The sequence below is a fragment of the Mustela nigripes genome, chromosome 13 (genome assembly GCF_022355385.1).
Source record: "Mustela nigripes isolate SB6536 chromosome 13, MUSNIG.SB6536, whole genome shotgun sequence".
NCBI classification, from domain to species: domain Eukaryota; kingdom Metazoa; phylum Chordata; class Mammalia; order Carnivora; family Mustelidae; genus Mustela; species Mustela nigripes.
The window spans coordinates 40,417,451-40,439,491 of NC_081569.1; the positions used below are offsets into that span (position 1 = coordinate 40,417,451).

Consider the following 22,041-nt stretch of genomic DNA (forward strand, 5'->3'; position numbering starts at 1 on the left):
AGACTAATAAAAGTATCTTATCCAAAACAGAAATCAGAGAAGGAGTAAACACTACTATATAATAATGACAAACTTATTATTAAAAACTTCACAATGTATACAAATTTTGAATCACTATGCTGAACACAGTGAACTATAGGAACATTTGAAACTAACAGATTTTGTCTATCAGCAATGCTTCAATTTAAAAAAAAAACCTAATGCCACAAAAAATAGAAGAGCAAATTACTAATATTACATTACTTATTGAGGAATTAAGCTTTTGCACAGAATGCTCTTAATTAACATAAAAAAGACAAACATCCAAATGAAAAAAATGTGCAAAAAACATGAATAGGCAAGATATGAAAGAAACAAAAATGGCTTATAAACATAAGGAAAGACTTATTTTCATTAGTAAGCACTGTAAATTAATATAAAACAAAGCATCACCATTTTTTCCATACCAAATTAGAGGCAAAAAGGTAATATCCAGGGTTAGTGAAGATTTTTCTTTTTTAAAGAAAACTTTCATGCAATAGTGGCATAAACAAATTGGCTTAAACTTTTTGCATAACAATTTACCCATGAATATCTAAGCCTTGAAAAATATGTATAGATTTGATCTGGCAATTTAAAGAAATTATCTTAAGGAAACAATTATAGATATGAACAAAGAGTCTGCAACCAAGATGTTCAACACAGCATCATTTATGTAATTGAGAACTTGAAACCACCACTTAACGTAATCAAACAAAAAATTAAAATTGGTTCAACAAGCAATGTAAAATTGCTCTGCTAGTACTTAAGATGAACTGGAGTGAAATATGCTCAGAACCAGAGCAAAATGCCTGAACTATAAAAGAACCAGCAAAAGAATGAAAGCGCCAATGCTCTGTCAATTAAACTCCTTAAATTTTTCATTTTTGTGACTACAACTACACCTAAAAACATGAAAGCAAAGTTAAAATATTGTTCACTGACGCTGAAGAATAGAATACATACCAAGTACTGCAAGTAGTCATTTTTATTTATTCCAACAGCTTTGGAATTTGCAGGAATTTTTGCGTATTTAACCAACAAGTCCACATAACTCCTCTGCTCTCTCTGTGAGAAACGAGAGAAACGAGGATAAGGAACTCTTGGTTTTGGAAGAAGAACCATTCCAACTGTGGTTTTAACTTTTTCCTTTGCTTGAGTTGCTGAACTAACTGCCGGCTCATTTTCTACAGAACTTGCTGATGCATTCAAATTTTCTCCTATACGTCTGGAAAAAAAAATACAATTTACAAATATGTGCTTTTCACATGAAGATTACTATCATGGAACTTCATGATTCTCAATCACCAGGGAGAATATAGCGTGATTAACATAGTAAATTCTGGATTATTATCCTACTCTGCCACCTGCATTTTGATGTTCAGCCATTTGGTGTAAATTAAGTGTTCTGCAGGATAGGATCACACTACAAGTTTACCTTCAATTATCTGACAGAGAGGAAGAGGCAAAATCCTTAGACGAGTTATTCAATTTGAACTTTTTCTCCTTTATTCAACAGACGAAAACTGCTCTTGCCAATTATAATTGCAGATATTTCATGTTCACCTTTATTACAATGCAAGTTGTTTTCAAAAGTTTAAATTCTTCAGTAAGCTGTATTAGTTAATATGGTGAACAAAAGCCACTAGAAGTAGAATACGCTTAGGTTACAGGTTCACAAACTCACTGAGATTCTAAATTTTCTAGTTTCCTTAATTACTTTAAGATTTAAAATGAAAATTCCAACACTGTATCCCATATTTTATGGAAGCAATAGTGGTTTTAGAAAAGTTGAACAATCCTCATCACCCATGCAAGACTGACTCCACGGAAGTGTCCTTATGGTTTGAATGAACCTAAAAAGTCTGGCTTATCCAAAAAGAAATGCACTAGAGGAGATTTTAGAAACTTGAGAACCTGTTACCATATTTATGAAATGATACCCCAATTTCTAAAAAAAAAACCCCAAAAAACAAAGAAAACCCAAAACACCTTTCTACAATAGTAAGATACATGAACACAAAGTTCTTATCTTGTTCATAATTTGTCGCTATTCCTAGTTTCAACTGTAGTGATCTACATTTTTAATGAGAAAGTTTTAAAATACACAAATACATATACACATAAAACAAAACTTCTTTGGTCTCCATAATTCCAATTTCCACCAGAGTAACTGTTCGCTATGATTTAGTTCCAAAGTAAGCAACACAAGAGGAAGGGAAACTAATGAGAAAGATGGAGCTCTGCTGGTTCATTCTTCATTCCCTGTTCATCAATACTTAATGAGTGACTGACTACCATGTGTCAGCTCATGCTGGATATGGGAACACTACAGTCTGTACTCTCTGAAACTTTACAATCAAATGAGATCAGACAAACGAATAGGGAAGAAAGATAAGTAAATATGTGTATCAATAGAGTCTAACTATGGAGATCTCAGGTTTCCAAACTCAATTTACTGAATAGGTAACCAAGAATCCTAGGATAACATGATCGGGGACTAAGAGAGAGAAGGGAAAAGCAGTGAATTGGGGGGAAGGGTGCCCTGGGTAGCTCAGTCAAGCGTCTGCCTTCTGCTCGGGTCATGATCTCAGGATCCTGAGGTGGAGCTCCACATCAGGCTCTTTGCTCAGCTCAGCAGAGAACCTGCTTCTCCCTCTTCCTCTGCCTGCTGTTCCCCACCCCGCTTGTGCTCTCTATCAAATAAATAAAATCTTTAAAAAAAAAAAAAAAAAGGAGGGATAACGGGGAGGGGCAAGAAATACTTAGAGCTATGGTTCTGAAATACGACAGTATAAATTTCTTTAGGGAATTTCAGAAGACAGTGGTTGTATCTTGGTTGTTACAAAAGAAGGGAGAATTAAAGGCATGTAAATAGAGGTGAGGAATATTATCTGCCAGTAATGTAATGCATCAGAGTATACTACACAACTTTCAAAGCTTCCTTTAGACTTTCTCTCTTTTGTTTTTAAGATTTTATTTATTTATTTATTTGACAGAGATCACAAATAGGCAGAGAGGCGGGGTGGGGGGGGGCACGCTCCCTGCTGAGCTGAGAGCCTCATGTGGGGCTCCATCCCAGGACGGAGATCAGGACCTGAGCTGATGGCAGAGGCTTAACCCACTGAGCCACCCAGGCACCCCTAGGCTTTCTTTTAATCATACACAAACAAATCTGGTCTGTTATTACTTATCCTAACAATACATTTTATTCTCTTTTATTTTTATTATTCTTCTATGGCATCGTTTATATTAACCTTTCTTAAATCCAACCTTGTTGGGGTGCTTGGTGGCTGAGCTGATTAACCGTTTGCCTTCAGCTCAGGTCATGTTCCCAGAGTCCCATGATCAAGCCCTGCATCGGGCTCCCTGCTCAGTGCTGAGTCTGCTTCTCCCTTTCCCTCTGCCACTGCCCCTGCCTATGCTCTCTCTCTCTTGCTCTCACTCACTCTCAAATAAATAAAATCTTAAAAAAAAATCCAACCTTGTTCATTTTAGCTGGTGCATCTGCCTACTTCATTATACCTTCTAGTGCAATAGTATCTATGCATATACATATTAAAATATATAAATTATTTCCTTTGATTTCACATTTATATATCTAAGATATTATTTTAAATAATGTCTGTGGCTATTATTACCTATGAATTTTAATTCAGGCTAGCAAAGGAGGTATCTTATTTCTCATAAATATTTGTTACGAAAAGTGGGAGGGTGTTGATCTGATAAGGCTGAGAATTATTAATCTAGATCTATGTCTGGACAAAGGGTGAGCCCAATCCAAAACCACTAATAATTTGTTTCAAATCAGCTTTATAATACTAGAATAATTATGGTAAAAGTGCCAAGATTCTTAGAAAAATAAAACTTAAGGCCCTAAAATAAAGCAAAATATCCAACCCCACCCTATAAGAGCTAAACTAAAGATGGAAAACTAATCAAGAGAGCTGGTTAGTGACTGGGTAAAGAATTTTGGAAATTAAAGTAAGGAAGCTTAGATTGGCTCTGAAAATAATACAGGTGAAAGAAGACATACTTAGCTACTAAAGTTTCTCAATAACTGTATAAAAATAAGCATATTTTAGGTTAACAAAATGAATATTAACTGCTGATCTTGGGAGAAATGTATTACAGCAAATTGATTTCTCACTAGAAAATGTCTTGAGAGCTATTCAAACCTAACAGTATTGTGTCCGCAACTCTTAACAATACTGCTTCACAGCTGTCTCTCTGAATATGAGAACATGTCTGTCCTTGTGGCACAAACTGGCAAATTTAATTAAGCTGCTGCAGCAACAAGATGCTGACTCAGATATGCCAGAGTAGGAATGTCAAGAAATTCTAGCAGTTTAAATTGGCTACATTCAGCAAAGAATGAAATGGCAGCACATCAAGATCATTTCCGAGTGCAGTGCTGTCAAAATCTTCATCAGGGTGCAAGCCAAAAGCATCTGACAGGGTTTCTCTATCCACATTTACAGCATTATATTTTATTTTAGTTGATGGTTTGAAGTTTTCCCCCCTCATTTTGTCAACCACCTATTCTCTTTTTTTGCTTAAAGTTTCTTTAAAAAAAAAAAAAAGGCAGAATTCAAACTTTTAGTCTCCTATGCTTCAAGTCTACTGATTTGGGTTGCTTCTTTAAGTAGCATTTGGAAATGGTACTTCTAGCCCACATCTAAAGTCTACCTATACCTCCTGAATTTGATTTATACTTTTTTATATTAAACATGTTAAAATTTCATAAATTTTTATTTGAAGCCACTTTCCCCATTGTTGGCTCAAAATTCAGTTATAAGTGTCTACATCGAAACTTTAATTTAAAAAAAGGTAAATGTTTACCTTCCAGTAGAGGGAGAAGGGTTGAATAAAAACCTCCTACTGTAGAAAGCAGAGTAATTAGAAGTATTTTCCCAAATATGTTAGAGAACACAAAAAAACACAAAATTAGGACTAATAAAAATTTTACATTTTTCCTAATTTTTCCAAGTTAAAATTAAATGTCTGTAATTTAATAATCTGAAAATCCACTCCTTACTGTAACAAGACTTAATAAAATTCAATGTGAGCAAAAAAGATTAGAAACATATGAAATCAGTGCCTTAGGTCTTTATTTTTTCTATGCTAAAAGGTAAATTATACTAATTATTTTGTGCTATACAGAAATATAAAGAAAAACAAAGCATATTCTAAGAAGAAAATATTTTAGAAGCTGTATGCAATTGCCAGCAAGATGTCATCTCCCTTATATAATTCAGACTATAACCCATACTTATGACATGCTGACTAGAGCTAAATTTAAGAACTGAAATAATTAAGAAGCAGTACAGGATGAAGATTAATATTAAAAATATTTAGTCTGAAAAGATGAAGGCTGAGATAAAAGAACATAGAGTGGTGACAAGTTTTTGTTTTCTGTTTTTAAAGATACATGTTCATTTTACTTTCAAAAAAAGGTGAAGACATGCATTTTTACCCTCATCTTCCAGGATACTATAATTGGTAATACTCTTTGATTCAAATAAACAAAGGCAATTTTCTGTTAATAAGTTTTAAGAAATTAAGTTATCCTCAAGAAATGGTACAAGTTGAATAACAAATATATTTTTAAAAATCCTTGGATGCATTTATGTGGGATCTACTCAACCTTTTATAAGTGATATTAGCAAAGACAATATAATTATGCACTTAGGCAAGAATGTTGCTTTTAAAATCGCTTCTTTTTACAACATCTACTTGCCTTTATGTGAACTTACTTATTCATCTGATGAATCAAAATAGCCCTTTTTAAAAAATGTTTTCAATGGCATTCTGGTAGCATCTATCAAAACAAAAAATATATACTTATTTTCTCTTATAGGAATTTATCCTACTTAATACCAGCATATATATAAAAAGGATGCTCAGTGTTTTAATAAGAAATGAATGGAAACAACCTATAAATGAGTATCAGTGGGGTCTACTAATTGATTCCACAGACATCCTTAAAGGTTCAGATGCAAAAGTATGGGTTGAAAGTATAAAATCAGTATTTCTTTTTTTTTCTCTTTTTTATTTATTAAAAACAATTTTTTTTAGTGTTGTTAGTCACCATATAGTACATCATTAGTTTTTGTACAAACATCATTATAGTTTTAGTACATCATTTAGCTTTCCATTCTTGCCATGGTTGGTTGCATGTAACACCCAGTGCTCCATGCCAGATCAGTATTTCTTAAAAGCTCCGGAGTATAATGAGCCAATATGGCAAAGGAGACTGAGAAATACCACCATCACCATAAAACTAGGAGAGTGAGATATCTTCATAGTCGAGAGGCCACCAATGATCTTGAGAGGGGAAGTTTTAGTAGACTAATGAGGGTGGAGGCCAGATTAGAGGAGGGTGTTCAGTGAAAGCAAATGTAGTGAGATGTGCAACCAAATGATTTATTAATCCATTCTCCCAATCTGTCTTTTGACTGGAGAGTTTAATTCATTTAAAGTAATTATTGACAGGGAGGGACTTACTATTATTGCCATTTTGTTAAACATTTTTTGCATGTCATAGTTTTTTGCCCTCATTTCCTCCCGGCAAACACATACAAGTTTTTCAAGAAATCTAAGTACAAATAACAGAAGAGGTAAGAAAGTAACACGGAGTCCAGGGATTGAGACAGGAAAAATCTGTGCACCTTTAAACACTGATCGAGAAAAAATGAAAATAGAGCAGTAGGAAGGGATGCTAATTGACAGAAAGGGTACTGAGAAGGCAGGAACAGATGGGGACCCATTCCACACAGAGGCTAGAAATACGCTTCGTCAATTGCAAAATGAATGGAGAAAGATGAAAGTAAATGTTGAGCTCCTCTAGAGAAGCTTTCCATTCCTCACTTGGCATATTTACAGTCCATTCTAATAAATCCAATTGGTTTCAAACCTCATCCACAACAGAATAGAAATAGCCAATCACAAAGGAAAGAGATGTTACAGGCAAGCAAGCAGTAAGAAGGGAAAATTATCATTCAATAGGCATGCTCATACCAGAGAGGAAAAAAATCCATGGAAATTGAGCAGTATCTATTAAAATATAAAATGCTTATGCCATCTGATTGAACTCAATTTCTATGAAATTATCTTATAAAAATTATTACAAAATTTCAATGCATTATTATAATTACAAAAAAGAGGAACACATTTTGCAATATCAGACTAGCTAAGTAAGTTAAAAATATATCTATATAATAAAGTATTACGAACAATTAAGATTAAGCTATATATAGAGGCATGGAAAGATACATGAAATATTATTTTAAATGAAAAAAGCAAACTGCAAAACAGTTTTATAGTATTTTACATTATTTATAGTATGATCTCATTTTTGTTTTTATATCTGTGTGGATAAAGGTCTAAAAAGATTTGTTAATATATATATCTATATATATAAATACACATATACCAAAGACCAGTCATCCTTGGGTACTGGATTCTTCCATTTTTAAATTTTTACATTTTTAGAATTTGAATGTTTAATAGTGGATACAAATATGAAACTTCAATTATCAGAAAAATAACGTCAAACATGAAAATAAACAATAAAATAAATAAATATATTACCTGTTAGATAAAACACATAGTTCTTTTAAACTTGGAGCCATGGAATGGTCTTTATAATTTTCTCGAGAAAAGAATGTCTTAAGGCCATTTTTGGGGGAAACATCCCTGTGAAACAAAGTAATTTACTTATATTTGAAAATTCAAAATCTCATGCCAGACTAAGCAGCATAATGGTACAATTGTAGTTTACAACTACATGCCCCCTACAGCCCCTTTCCTAGATAATCACCTCTTAATAATTTTAATTTCATGTATCAGATGTTTGAGTTTAGATGTTTTACTTGGATAGCTTTTAGCCTAGGCTCAATCTGAAACTCTCCTGTTCAAATAATCAGCCTTGCTTTTAACATTAATACCCAATTAAAGGGGCACCTGGGTGACTCAGTGGGTTAAGCCTCTGCCTTCAGCTCAGGTCATGATCTCAGGGTCCTGGGATTGAGCTCACATCAGTCTCTTTGCTCATCAGGGAGCCTGCTTCCCCCTCTCTCTCTGCCTGCATCTCTGCCTACTTGTGATCTCTGTCAAATAAATAAATAAAATCTTAAAAAAACAATTAAACATCAGAGATACTTAAGAGTTAAAGACAGAACAGACTGAGGTAGAGTAATATAATAGTCTGTCAGGGGCAGGGCTCACCTCAGGTTCTGTGGCATAACATTTAAGATGTTTGGCTGCTGAAAGAAAATACTTCTCAACTTAATTTTGTTTCATGCATTATTGTGCCAGGTCACAAGACAGCAGCTACAAAGACTAACTACCCTACCTATTCTCATTAACTTGGCAAATGTGATAAATGGTGTGACTCAGCTAAAACCACTTCTAAAGTCTTATATGATTTCCTATAACATCATAATTAGATATAACATATTACATATAGTAAAGAACCAATAAATGCTGGTTGAAGGAATTAAAAACATTGAGAACCGTAACCTAGAAAGGACAAAGATTATTAAGATTCTGTGGAAAAACGTAGTTCCAAGGGCTACAATACTGTGCAAAGGCTGTAAACTACATTTGGTTTCATAATGTCAATGGCATTTAAGAGCATCTGTGCAGCATCTGAACACATTCATTATGATAAGGAGCTTAAATGTATACAACTCCTAAAATTTAAAACAGAACAATATATTAAATGGTAACTTCTGGCTGGCCCATTCCCACACAGGAAATTTTAGCATTATTTACCCCACACTGATTGTTTTTAAAGGTGTTTATCAAAAAACAAACAAACAAAAACCCCACAACTATGGTTAAAGTATAAATGATAAAAATTAGAATGTCTTGCTTGCTATGCAAGCAAGTGATTTCTTATTAAGTGTTATGGTACTGTTTGTGTGAAAGCTCATTAAGTTATAAGGTTTTGTTTTTTTTTTAAGATTTTATTTATTTGACAGACAGAGATCACAAGTAGGCAGAGAGGCAGGCAGAGAGGTAGACAGGAGGAAGCAGGCTCCCTGCTGAGTAGAGAGCCTGATGCGGGGCTGGATCCCAGGACCCTGGCATCATGACCCAGAGCCAAAGGCAGAGGCTTTAACCCTATGAGCCACCCAGGCACCCCAGTTAAAAGGTTTTTGCATATCATACAAAAACAAACTCATGGGCTCAAGGACAGCGAGCTCCTTGAGGGGAAAGGAGCACTTTGCAATAAACAAACAAAAAACTTATTGAGCTCATACTGATTGAATCAGGTACTATATAAGTCATCTTTGTCATCTCTTGTAAATTCAGTATTTCTCTTTGGCTAGCGAACAGTGGATGCTCAGTAAATCTGTGTTAAATTGATTTAGAACAGCACATGTATTAGAGTCCTACAGAACTACACTTACCAAGTCGTCTATTTGTGAAGTTCTCATACACTTCTAAAACACAGTCTATGCATTTATATTATCACTTGGGGATAGGTTCTCATATAATAAAATGAAGCTTGTCTCTTCTTAAAGAGGGTCTTTCTATTAGTTGTACAGAAATGGGCAAGGTTCTTGGAACGCAAGAGAGTCCTAGCCTCAGTCCCTCACTAAGAGACGAACGAAAAATAATAACATGATGGAGTTATATCTAGTGGCAATTTGAGTGATGAACTTTTATCATTTTAGGAGGGAAGTGCAATCAGCTATGGCTCAAAAGTACTCAGTACGTGCAAGTAAGACCAAGGTACAGTCTGAGCCACTAGTATTTTCTTTTTGTTTCCTCCAAATCTCTCCAGACCAGAAACCCTCCTTTCCTAATCCAGCCACCAGTCCCACTTCACTCCTCTTTAGATTTCAAACAGATTTAACTCACCAGTTCAGCCTTGGTTCACCCATGGCCATCATGGAGCTCATATTCCTAGGTTTCTGCTTCACTCTATCTCACAATTCTGCTGCCTGGCAGTGGAGACTCCAGCGGAGGCAGAATTTCTCCAGAATCTACACTCAACTGAGGAAAAACAAAAGGTCAAGATCAAAAGCAGGTGACTGGCTGGGGCAGGGGCTGTTAAGTGTGTTAAGAACCTGTAACACCTACCCTCAACTGACAGGGACACCTAAAACAGAATACAGCACACTGATGAATACTCCCCAGTTTCTTTGCAGAACAGGAAGCTGATGTCGGAGCCCTTTTCCATTTAACTTACTCCAGTAACTTAACTTTCAGAAAACTCACTGTGGAAATGAAGAGTCAAAACTGAATGGTGTTCAGTTAACTTAAGGGCATGGGGCTAGATAACTTAAGGGCATGGGGCTTAAGTCTTAACTCAGCTCCCCTCTATTCCCTTACTGCCCAAATAAATCTTGCTTCCGTTTTCCCAATCATACACAGTTGTGGGACAAGATTCTGGCAAGCAATGCTGGACAAAATCTCCCTGGAAATCAAGAATCTTTCAAAAAGAACCTCACTTTTGAGGAGAAAGAGGTCCAGGTGACTTAAATGACATTTCACAGAATCATACAAAGGAATCACCTGGATGGCAAATCTGACTTGACCACTCTACGTTCTGTGCTTCTCCTGTTACCCTCAAACGTACCGATAAAGGAGTGTGAGAACCTAGCAGTCAAATTTAGGAGTCGGTCTCTCCTGAGGGGCCTGACCTGCCCCCAAATAATCCACCTCTCACATTACGACCCCGTCTGGGGTTGGGGAGGGGGAGCTAAGGAAGACAAAAGGAATGGCTGAGGGAGAGGGGACGGAAGGAGAAACAAGGTTCCAGTAAGACAAGTAAAGGGGCGAGCAAAGCCGGGGGGGTGGGGGCCGCGCCAAAACCTGGAGCGGAGGGTCCTGGCCTGGCCGAGGGGGCCGCCATGTTCCCTCCTCCCGCCCTCACGAGCGTGCCTGCCTGCAAGGCAGCGCCCTCCCTTCCGCGTCTCCGCTGCAAGGCATCCTTTCCGCCCACCTCGTGGTCCGCGGCGGCTCTGGCCCGGGCCGCGACCCCCACTCCACACGCTCCACCCCACTCCTCTCACTGTCGCGCGCGCCCTCGGAAGGCCTTATTTAAAGGACGTGGCCGCGCCGCCTCGTTCTTGCGTAATGACGTCACCAGCGATGCGGCGGGCGGGGTCCGTGTTCTCTTCACTGCCGTACTCCGGGTACTTCGGCTGGAAACTGTGAGGCTGGGTTTGCTGGGGCTATGCCCGCGGAAGGGGCTAGGGGCTATGCGTTGTCCTAGAAAAGTCCTTGACTTTCAGGGGATTGTAAGTTAGAAGAGGGACAAGTACAGTACTGGGAAGACCTAAACACAGTTGGTTGTGACCTTAGGCAAATGTATTAGTTTCCCTATCCCTGTTTCCTCATCTGTAAAAAGGGGTTTGGAAAGGATTAAGTGAAGTAATGGATGAAGCTGTGCTCTGCATGGTACTTGGCATATAATAGCACCTCCACTCCATCCCCACTCTATTTCCAGATGTCAGTTTCTACCAGCAGCCACTCTGGTGTCTCCCCACTAATTTTATTTTCATTCACTAAGGAAATATCTATTGAGCACTTTAAAATTTGTGTTTGGTGCTGGGTACACGTAGGACTAAGGCCCAATACCCGTGTTTCCAAGAGCTTTTGATCATTGGGTTTCTTTCACATTAAAAAATATAAAGCAACATAGAAAGTAGTAAGCTCCTTAAGAGAGATTGTATGAGTTCAGAGAGGGAGAGAAATTACTAAGGAGAGGGACAGAAAGCAGCTTTGGATAGCTGAAGATAACATAATGAATACTTACATGTAACTTACAGTTACCACATTGGGAACTTGATATGGCAGCTCATTTGAAGAATTTGAAATATGTAGATCATGGGAAAGGGCGTTTTTTAGAAAGAGACCAGCACAAGAAACAGCGTAAACCTATTGCATGAACAAGTCCAGTTTGTATGCTAGCAGGAAAGCATGTTTTAAATTTTACAATGATTTATGATACTGTTTAAATAATGTTTACACAGAAATTATACTTCTATTAAAAATCTGCCTTGAATACAGTGACCCTTAGGTAATTTATTTTGCCGGGAATGCAAGGACTATAAAGAATAGTAGAGGAAAAGGGTTTGAAAAATAGATTGGGATTAAGCCACAGAAGAGCATATAAACCAGACTCAGGATTCTGACTTTATTGTACAAGAAATAAAATGCTGGACTGTGGAGTGGAGGTTGCTTATCAGCAAAGGAATGACACAGTGGGAGTTTCTGTATTTCAGGAAAGTTTATCTGGCAATGTATTGAGTGGGTTGTAGGGAAGAGGCATGTTAGGAGGCAATGCTTGTGAATACTTGCAAATCAGCTGGAACAATGGCTGGCACTGACCTGGTAGCCTGTATCAGGTGAGTGTCCTAGCCTGTGCTAGGACAGAGATGGACATCAAGGCAGTGTAGAATTCCACGTGTTGGGTAGTATCTCATGAAGCATGCAGTCAGAGAGAATTGAGAGTCCTGTCCTACTCTTTAACAGCTGCTCAAGAAACAGCTCAAGAATTGTCCAAGCACTTACGCTGCTGGTATCAGCCCATAGTAGTGTGTTATGGTAACATCACCAGACATGAGCTGTGTTGAGATTACAGATTATCATCAAAGAGCATGCTCTGATTTGGTGTATTTGATTTCTGGTGGTTGCAAGATAGCACACAGAATCAGAATTTTTAGAACCAGAGGGAACTTTGGAGATTACCTAGTCCCACTTATTTTCCTGATAAAGAAACTGAGGTCCAGGTTGTCAAATGACGTTTCCAACATTAAATGGTCAGTGATAGAATGGATGCTAAAAATCAGGTCTTATAACTCTTGCCATTACAATACATTAGATACATGTATCCTTTCTTCTTTATGCTTTACTTGTGAGCCAGAAGCAGTTTAGTGAAAACAACATAGATTTTTAGAGTCCAGCTGATACCAGTTTTATCTCAGTTTTCCTGGTCACTGCCAGTGTGATCCTACACATGTGTCTCCTCTTTGAGCCTTCGTTTCCTAATTGGGTAAAGGAGACAGTAATATCTCACCTACAGAGTTGTTGTGACTATTAGAAGTAACATGTAAAAAGTACATTGCAAAGAGTAGATGTTCAACGTAAAATAGTCAGCATATAGTTTTTTTTCTGCCTTCCAAAAATACAAAAACCCACAGTGGAGGTGGCATTGTAAATAGATGATTACAATACAAATAAGAAATGGCACACATACACACACGCACACAACACGTGCACACATACACACATATAAATATATCGATTCTCTGGGAACACAACGAGAAAGGAACTTATTCTGATGAGACAGCTTAGGTACCAGTTCAGAGAAGTTTAATTTACATTGCGTCTTGAAAGGTGAGTTGGAGTTCTCTGTGTAGAGAAGGGGTTGTGGCTTTTCAGTAGGGAAAAAGTGCAGAAATGTAAAACAGCACTGCATGTTTTGGGGAAGGGGGAAAGCTACTGCACTGTTGTGTGTGTGTGGGAAATGAAAGCCATTGGACTGGAAAGGGAGAAGGGGATAGAGACTTCATGCCATATTAGAGAATTTGGACATCGAACTTTACTCTGGGTGATAGAGAAACGAGTGTGTATGAGGGCATACTTTTTTTTTTTTTTTTTAAGATTTTATTTATTTATTTGACGGAGGCACAGCGAGAGAGGGAACACAAGCAGGGGGAGTGGGAGAGGAAGAAGCAGGCTTCCCGCTGAACAAGGAGCCCAATGCAGGGCTCAATCACAGGACGCTGGGATCTTGACCTGAGCCAAAGGCAGACACCCAATGTCTGAGCCACCCAGGTGCCTTGTGAGTACATACTTTTAGAACAGATTTATTGAGGTGTAATCTATGTATCATAAAATTCACCCATTTTATTTGTATCATTCATTAATTTTTAGTAAATATGTGGAGTTTTGCAACCATCAGTCAACGCTGCCAAGTTTTAAAACATTCCATTACCCTGGAAAGGCCTTTGTGTCTTTTGCAGTTAATCTCTCTTCCTACCTTCCAGCCCCAGGCCAACACAAATCTGTTTTCCATCTCTATATATTTGCCTTTTCTGGACATTTCATATAGGTAAAATTATGCAATATGGATTCTTTCTCTTGGCAGAATATTTTTTAAGATCATCCGTGTTGCAATAGGTGTTAGTAGTTTTGTTGCTGAATTATAGTGCATTTATGGATATGCCTCATTTTGTTTATCCATGCAATGCAATGGTTGACAGACATTAGATGGTTTCCACTTTTTGGCTGTTACGAATAATGTTGTTATGAGCATTTGTTTACCAGTCTCTGTGTGGACTTTGTATTTTCATTTCTCTTGGGCAGACACCAAGGAGTGGAATTGTTGGACTGTATGTTAACTTATGTTTAACTCTTTAAGACCCTACCAAAATATTTTCCAAAGTGATCATATTTTATTCTGTGGATTTTTAGGCAGAAGAAAGAGTTGGTTTTCTGTTCTTCCTAAACTGAAAAACAAATACAGAAGTTAAGTGAGAAATCAATCTCATTTTAAAAGAATTTATAACAGTAGGTACTTGAGTTTATAAAATGGTTCATTGAAACAAATTTCAAAAAAGAACTTTTAAAATGGCAACCACCTAGCTAACTGAAGTTATTACAGTTGCTTCCAGTTGTATTTGTTCTTGTGGACCAAGTCAAGACAGAGAAATATGCATGATCACCTATTTTTTATTAGCACCAAATCATTTTCCTACTGTTTACCTAGTGAACTCCCTCTGCTTGATTTGCGATGAAGTAAGTCTTAGAGAGTTGATTGTGTGGCAACTACCTCACTCAGAGAATTGCTTCATGAACTTAAAATCATCCATAAGGTCCTCTCAGAATGAGAATTCAGAAATAGTTCTCTAGGCAAGAGGTTTTGATCTAGGAATCGATTGAGAGCTATTGGGGGAAATACTGTTTCCAACAGTAATTTGTTCAAACCTGGATTTTCAGCAACAAATGTATTTCAAGTGGGAAGGGAATTATCATTACTCCTGAAAACCAACACAGTGCTCTGGCCCAGGCTATCTGGTTTCAGAGGAGAATGGCTAACATGTTCAAAATTTTCTACTCTGAAGATGATATTTTGTGAAGTGTATTTCATAGTGTACTGTATCACATAGTCCCTGTACTAAAAACAAACAACCCAGAACTGTTGATCTGAACCCTGATCTTTTATAGGGGACCTCTAATCCTCCCACAGAGAGAGGCTGATGACCAAAGAGATCATTTCAAGTAAGATAAGCAAGCCATTATTTAGCTTTATCTTTAGAATACAGTGTGTATTTTATTGGAGGGATAAAGACAGAATGGTAGAAAAGGTAGATGTGAGATTTGTTAGGTTACCACCATAATTTTGGGTGAGGATCTTCTTAAAATTAGTTTTTGTTCTTTAAGCACAGAACAATGAATAGTTGAAGCAACTGCTCCCCCACAAAGAGGAAATCATCCTGGAATTAATAATGTTGTTTGAGGAGCCCATTGAGTGGATAAACAACAAGTGGATGGCTAAGACATGACTATATTGTATTGGAGATAACAGTCCCCTTCCTAAGGAGTAAAAAAAATCCAGAGGCAAAGTCTAAATATAGTAAGACTCTTTTATCTCTTTCCAACATCAGAGATAAATGACATTAGAAATTTAAAAAAGGATTTTTCTCCAGCTCACAACTAGTGAAATTAGAGTGCATGTTAATTTAGCAGAGGACCCCGCCAATATTGAGAGTCTAGGCTTGCCTTAAGAAAAGCTGAGGATCCATCAGTGTGATTCTTCTGGAATCCAGGAGTGTTCTCTTGACAAAAATTTCCTGCTTCCTCCCATGTTCCTGAAATCCCTTAGGTAAGAAAGTTTTTTTCTTCTCGTCTCTGGGAACTTATATTAACAGTTTCTTTTAGACTATGGGCCGCATCTCCACTTTCTTGTTCAAAAGGGGAAGTGAACGTGCCCAGCTGCATCTCAGCACATCAGCAGTTACCTTCCACAGCATATTGTCTTTTCAGAGACCTGTCATGAGAAGCCAAGTCCAGCTCTGCACTGGTCCATTTGACCCAGGGGCATATTAAAAGTGGAAGTCTAATTTGGGGGGGCTAGACTGATCTTGCCTCTTGAGACAAAGCTTAGTAGTAACAGTGCCAAACCAAGACACACTGTGGTCAGGTCTTACTACGATTATTGCTTTTGCTTTTCCCCAAGAGGTTATTGACCTGACATTTGTTTTCCTTTCCAGTTTGCCCATGAGACCGTTAGGTACAGAATGGTAAGAAATCCCTCTTCTGCTCCGGTTACAGTATCCCTCTTGAAGCTGGGCAAGTTAATCCATGATGGAGAGATGAGTATAAACCATTGTTTTTATCAGAAGGAGCTTAGGCCTGGGTTTGGCCAAAGGCCAGGAGGTGACAGATTTCATAACTCGACCTCCATTATTTCCATTAATTCCCAATTTCCTGGGATACTAGAAGGTGGTGAACATTTACAATTATATAGAACTTGACAGTCTACAAATATTTCACATGCATAATCTCATTCTTCCTCTTCTCTGAGGCAGTTGGAAATAAAAGCAGGAGTAGGGACTGTCACATGAAGCAACTTTGGGAATCAGGTCAAATATTTATTTTCTTGAGTGCAAGAGACACTTAGGTATTGTAGTATGCCTGTGGAGGAAAATGCCAACTCAGTTGCTTTTATTCTGACTTCAGGATATTTTACAATTTGGATGTCCTGACATTACTTTCAAAATAATTTATGATGAGGTGTTTTGCATCATTAAAATAGTGTGATACTTAGCTGATTTTAAATTTATTAGTTTACTCCTATATAATCTACTCAAGAGGTGGTTGGGCTGGGGTAGGGCAAAGACAGCTCAGGTTAAGTCAGATTTTTAAAGTCTTTGGTATCATTTCTGACATTCCATTTTAATAATTTCCAAAGCAAACATGACAAAGTATGGTGTGCATTCAGGATATCTCCCCTCCTATACATCACGGCAGACACCACTAACCAGTCATGGCATCCTTCTTTGAGACAGCCTGAGAATCCTCACTTCTGCATTTCTGGCAGCTACAACCAATCAATAGATATTATCTCACAAGTTCAAACTTCTTTCATTGACTTCTCTGATCCAAAGGGTAGCATGATCCTTCTATACATTTTTCCTTCAGCAAATGGAAATGAATTATTTTTATTTTATTTTTTTTTGAAGATTTTATTTATTTGACAGAGGAGAGAGTGAGAGAGGGAACGCAAGCAAGGAGAGTGGGAGAGAGAGAAGCAGGCTTCCCACTGAGCAGGGAGCCTTACTCAGGGCTTGATCCCAGGACTCTGGGATCATGACCTGAGCAGAAGATAGTCACTTAAAAACTGAGCCACCTGGGTGCCCCAAAATGAATTATTTTTTTTTTTTTTAAGTACTGTACTACACACCAGTACTTCTCAAACTTTAGTATGCAAACCAATCACTTGGGGATCTTGTAAAAATGCAGATTCTGATTTAGTAGGTCTGGGAAGGTGCCCAGAATTTTGCATTTCTAATAAGGTGAAGGTCGTATGTGATGTCAGTGCTACTGATCTGTGGACCACACTTTGAGTAGCAAGGTTCTACTAGCCCATTTTCTGGAGACAAAATGTGAACTAGAAAACTATGTACAAGGCAACTCAATAACCAATAAAAAAGAATAAAAACAAGGCAAGTGTTCCATTAGAAGCTGAAGTTTTATTATAGGATAACAGTACATAAAGCACATCTAAAATTGATGTGTTCAATGCACTTTTAATAAAGGTAATGTAATATTAAAGGTACAGTTTCTAAGTACAATATAACAACATTCATATTAGAATGAAAATCGGAGTATTTAAAAGACAACATTAAATCTCTTTTTTTTACAGCTTGTATTTACAAAATGAATCAAAATATTTTTTTAAATTGAGGACTCAATAAAATAACAAACAGCTGGAAAGAAGCAGACTACTGTAAGAGTGAATTGAAAAGAAAACCCAATGTAAGTGAAACGTTGGATGATCCTCCAATAAAGATCATTAGCAAAGTTTTAGTACAATACTATTTTTAGGATTCCCATAAATGGCTTGCATTTTTAGTGTGGCAGAAAAGGAGTTTTTACATACTGTACACAAAACAGACAGCATATATTTATAGGTACAGTATTACTGTTTCCAAACTTGCATGTATATTTACAGAAGGCTGAGTTTGTTACTCACAGAGTTTTGTGAAATTTGTGTGCTTAATCTTCAAGACCTACACACAATTAGAATCAGCATTTCATGTGGTCTTTTTAAACGTAGCTTTAATACTTGGTTGTAGAAGAAAGTGTTAACCATAAGGCTTGACATACTTTATATATTCACCAAAAAAAAAAAAAAATCCCAGGAAAAAATTTTAATTTGGGCACAGTTGTCATTTAACAATTATCAAATGCTGACATGTGCTGACCATTGTGTAGACACAAAGAGATACAATCTCTACTCTCAGGAAGTTTAGGATACTAAATGGTGCTTAAAAAACAAGCAGAAAAACAGGTTTCAATCTCTAAGTGAAGCAATAAGGAATGATGTGATTTGTAGTAAAAGAGATTTCTCCCTAAACTGTAGCCAATTCACTTTAAAAGGTTAACTATTAGCATTCACTCTCATTAACCACATGATTGCATTTATAATTAAGGTAACAGCAACTCTTCCATAAAAATGGAAAATGTCTAGAATTGTGGGTAAATATGCAGTGCACGGAAGCCAATAACCATGGCTTGAGAATTTATCACCTTCAATTACAAAAAGTGCAGTAAACAGAAACATTTGCTCTATATTTATAAATTGCTCAAAAATCTTTGCTAAAGATCTTACAAATTCAGTAATATTACAGAACAATTCTAATCAATATTTAATAAGGTTAACTACATCCTTAGTTAGATATTTGATATACTTTGATTTTTAACAATGCCAATAGGTCTTGGGAGAACAGGTGAAAGAGTTTAACTAAGCTCATTATTAAATGACTTTTAAAATGAAGGTCTTTTGCTCAGTTCATGGAACTGGTTGAGGTCATATTGAAACAGAATGTCCCTTGTCAAATTTGCTTTATGGCCCATGTTCTGCCATGATAGCGGGTGTCTCCATGGTTCTCATGGCTCAGGTAGGAGGGGAAAGGTTTATTCTGCCATCCAGCCACCAAGGATATTTTATATAAATGCCTATTATCTATAATAGGAAATAAGTACACAACTCTGTCAGGTGCCAATAATATAATTCCTTAGTAAGCAAAAAAATATTACTCCATTAAACTAGAGTGTTTCTTTAGGATCTTGAAGGCCTGGCAAATTAGTTTTCAGCTCAGAAGGTATGGTATAAACCCAAGTAGCAAACATAAAGTAAATGCTAAGAAGTTTTCATATATCCATATTTAAAAGCAAATTCACCCTATAGATGTCAAATATCCATACTAAGGAAGTAATTTTATCCTAATTAAATACACTCTAGAATAATTTATATAATGATATTATGTATTTAAAGAGAAAAGCATGTCCCAAATCCAGCACTCTGATACAGCTGCCAGTTGGGAACAGGTAGATATATATATATATATATGTATATATATACAAATATATAGTTATACTCAGTGAAATTAACAAGACCCAAAGGTGGTATTGTCTAGGAATAAAAGGGATTTTTTTTGTTCACAAAAGTAACTTATCTAGCACCACACATCAGAAAAACACAAAAATAGCACACTCTAGTTCTAAACAGCTATGTCTAAAATAGATTATATAGTAAAACCAGTATTATACAGCATATTGTGGATTTGATAAACAGATAAATATTTGCACTGAGTAGGCTGTTTATAATATAACATTTTCTTATCTATACAGAATGAAAGCCAAAAAGTTAACTGTATAGAGATGTGCAGAACAACATTAAATATTATGACTTAAAAGCAGGGACAAAGGTAAATTTGAAAGAAGAGTAAGAGAGAAAATGTTTACAGGCCATTACAAGTTCTTAAGTTAATAGTAAATAAGGAATCAATTGCTCAAGTTGAAGAAAGCAGTAAACAAGAGATTGCATTTACATGCAGATGTCTAAAATTTGTATTTTTTTAAGTCTATGCACAAAAGTCATTTGTTTTATTGCTTGACATTCAGTTATGGCTAGATTATTTAACCTATTTTTTTTTTTTTGTACTTTGGAAACAAGAATATTGTTAAAGGTGCCATAAAAATGGACAACATTGAAAACGGTTTGCAAATAAACCACCTAACACTGCAGTTCTTTATACATATTAAAAGCCTTGTCTGGGGTTTGTCATATGTTAAATATATTTAAACTGGGAAAATATGTTGTAGCTTGAAGCCTTCCATTGGCCCAAACATCCAATACAAAAACACATCTCCACAAAAGGAGCAGGCAGACAATACAGGTACATTTAAAGAAGCAGCCAGCTAATGTCCTAATGTTTAAAAATTTACCACTGTTTTATCTGAGATTTTAAACCACTGTGGATAAGAGACTTTTGGATTCAGGAAGATGTGTACAGTACATACAGATTTTTTTTGTGTGTGAAATCATATTCACTATATTGCTCAAGAATTATCTGCATTTACATATGCAATCTGTTCAATAATAACCAAGTTCCCAGAAATAGTTTTCATCCATATTAAAGTAATAATGAGTAAGAAAGGAAACACACAGAACACTGGAGAGAATTTAGTTGCTCTTAGAGAACAACATAATGGTATGTGCAGTGTGTCAAAGCTAATAGCAAGCTGTCTTTCTTCAGTTCTTAGAAGGAAAAAAAGCAAAAGAAAATGTGGCAGACACACTAAATGTAAACAGCAAACACGGATTCTATAGGCATCTGTTTAAAATAGTCATATGCATTTTCTTAACGTAAGACCCCATGTTATATTGCAGTGTTGAAAAAACATTGTGTTTATTTGGATGGAATATTCTGTCATTCATTTATAAATAAGTAAATGACTGAATGAATGTATTTATTGCTCTAAGATCTGAGGGTCTGGTTAAACATGGAGATCCGTCTATGATATTTCCTTGATATATAAGCCAGGCTTTTGGATTACTTTAAAAAAATTATTCTGAGAGCCTGACAAAGCTGATCTTACTTACAACAAATAAGCAACTGACCCAGAAGTGAAACCATTTGCTTTGTAAAGACATTGTCATCAGCCTTCTCACATCTTAAGAATAAATAGGAGGAAGGCCTCTTTAATCAAATCTGGTGGAACCTCTTTAGTAATACTAGTGTTTAGGGGTAGAATGAAGATTTGCATCATAGATTATTAGCAATAGACCAAGATTTTTCTGTTGCAATTGTATTTCTGTTAGTAGGGTTCTGTTGTAGCAATCTTTATAAGTAAGACATGGCAATCACATGTTATAATATGTGAAAATGTCAATAACCTGTGTGTGTGTATGTATATATATGCGTATATATGTATATATATGTATACATGTATAGAAGTGGAGAGAGAAAGAGAAATTTCTGCCATTTTCCATAGTCTTTATTATAAAAAACAAGGTCAAAGTTTCTTTTTCATTTAAATGACATGGAAAGTTTCCTCAAATTATATTCTGCTATGGTACTAAGAAAATAGTAAAAGCTTCTTCTCAATGTGTATTCCAGGTATGGAAGAATCAAAGCCAACAATTATACTGAGGTTCACTGACCTCATGAAAATACATGGAAACATGAGAACGAAGCTATATTGCAAAAATGTCCAAAGTAACCCTAAGAGCTGGCTCATGGCACTGTTACATAGGTGGGTTTTTTTTTTTTTTTTTGGTCTTAAAACGTTAGCTCTTGTATTGATTCAAGAGATGAAAACTCAAAGTGAAGAAGTAAAAGAACTATGTTACATAAAGGGATGTTTTGGTTTACTTCTAGAGGAGAGTGCAATGAAAATAAGTTATTTGCTGGCATTTGAAAAAAATGTGTTCAAAGTTTTACCTCTTTCACTGCACTGATAGGCAGGTCTCTCATAACTGGCTTA

General features: G+C 36.3%; 1 protein-coding gene and 1 long non-coding RNA gene across 8 annotated transcripts in view; one reads left to right on the top strand and one right to left on the bottom strand.

Annotated features, from left to right (window-relative positions):
- ICE2 (interactor of little elongation complex ELL subunit 2) overlaps positions 1-11,086 on the bottom strand; it is a 62,581-nt gene extending 51,495 nt beyond the window's left edge. For 3 of the 7 annotated variants that reach the window (XM_059372051.1, XM_059372049.1, XM_059372055.1), the window contains exons 1-4: positions 10,979-11,086; positions 9,892-10,026; positions 7,612-7,716; positions 985-1,246 (exon numbers count right to left, since the gene is read on the bottom strand). In XM_059372051.1, the coding sequence (XP_059228034.1) occupies positions 985-1,246; positions 7,612-7,716; positions 9,892-9,932 (408 nt within the window). In that variant the 5' untranslated portion in view covers positions 9,933-10,026; positions 10,979-11,086. Of the gene's footprint in view, positions 1-984; positions 1,247-5,774; positions 6,326-7,611; positions 7,717-9,891; positions 10,027-10,113; positions 10,251-10,978 lie in introns of those variants that run through there. The other 4 variants (XM_059372050.1, XM_059372053.1, XM_059372054.1 and 1 more) reach the window with 4 other exon arrangements.
- Positions 11,087-11,119: 33 nt separating this feature from the next.
- LOC132029152 (uncharacterized) lies at positions 11,120-15,540 on the top strand. The gene is made up of 3 exons (XR_009407728.1): positions 11,120-11,189; positions 13,645-13,825; positions 15,432-15,540. It is a non-coding gene; the product is annotated as an uncharacterized LOC132029152 (long non-coding RNA).
- The last annotated feature ends 6,501 nt before the right edge of the window (positions 15,541-22,041 follow it).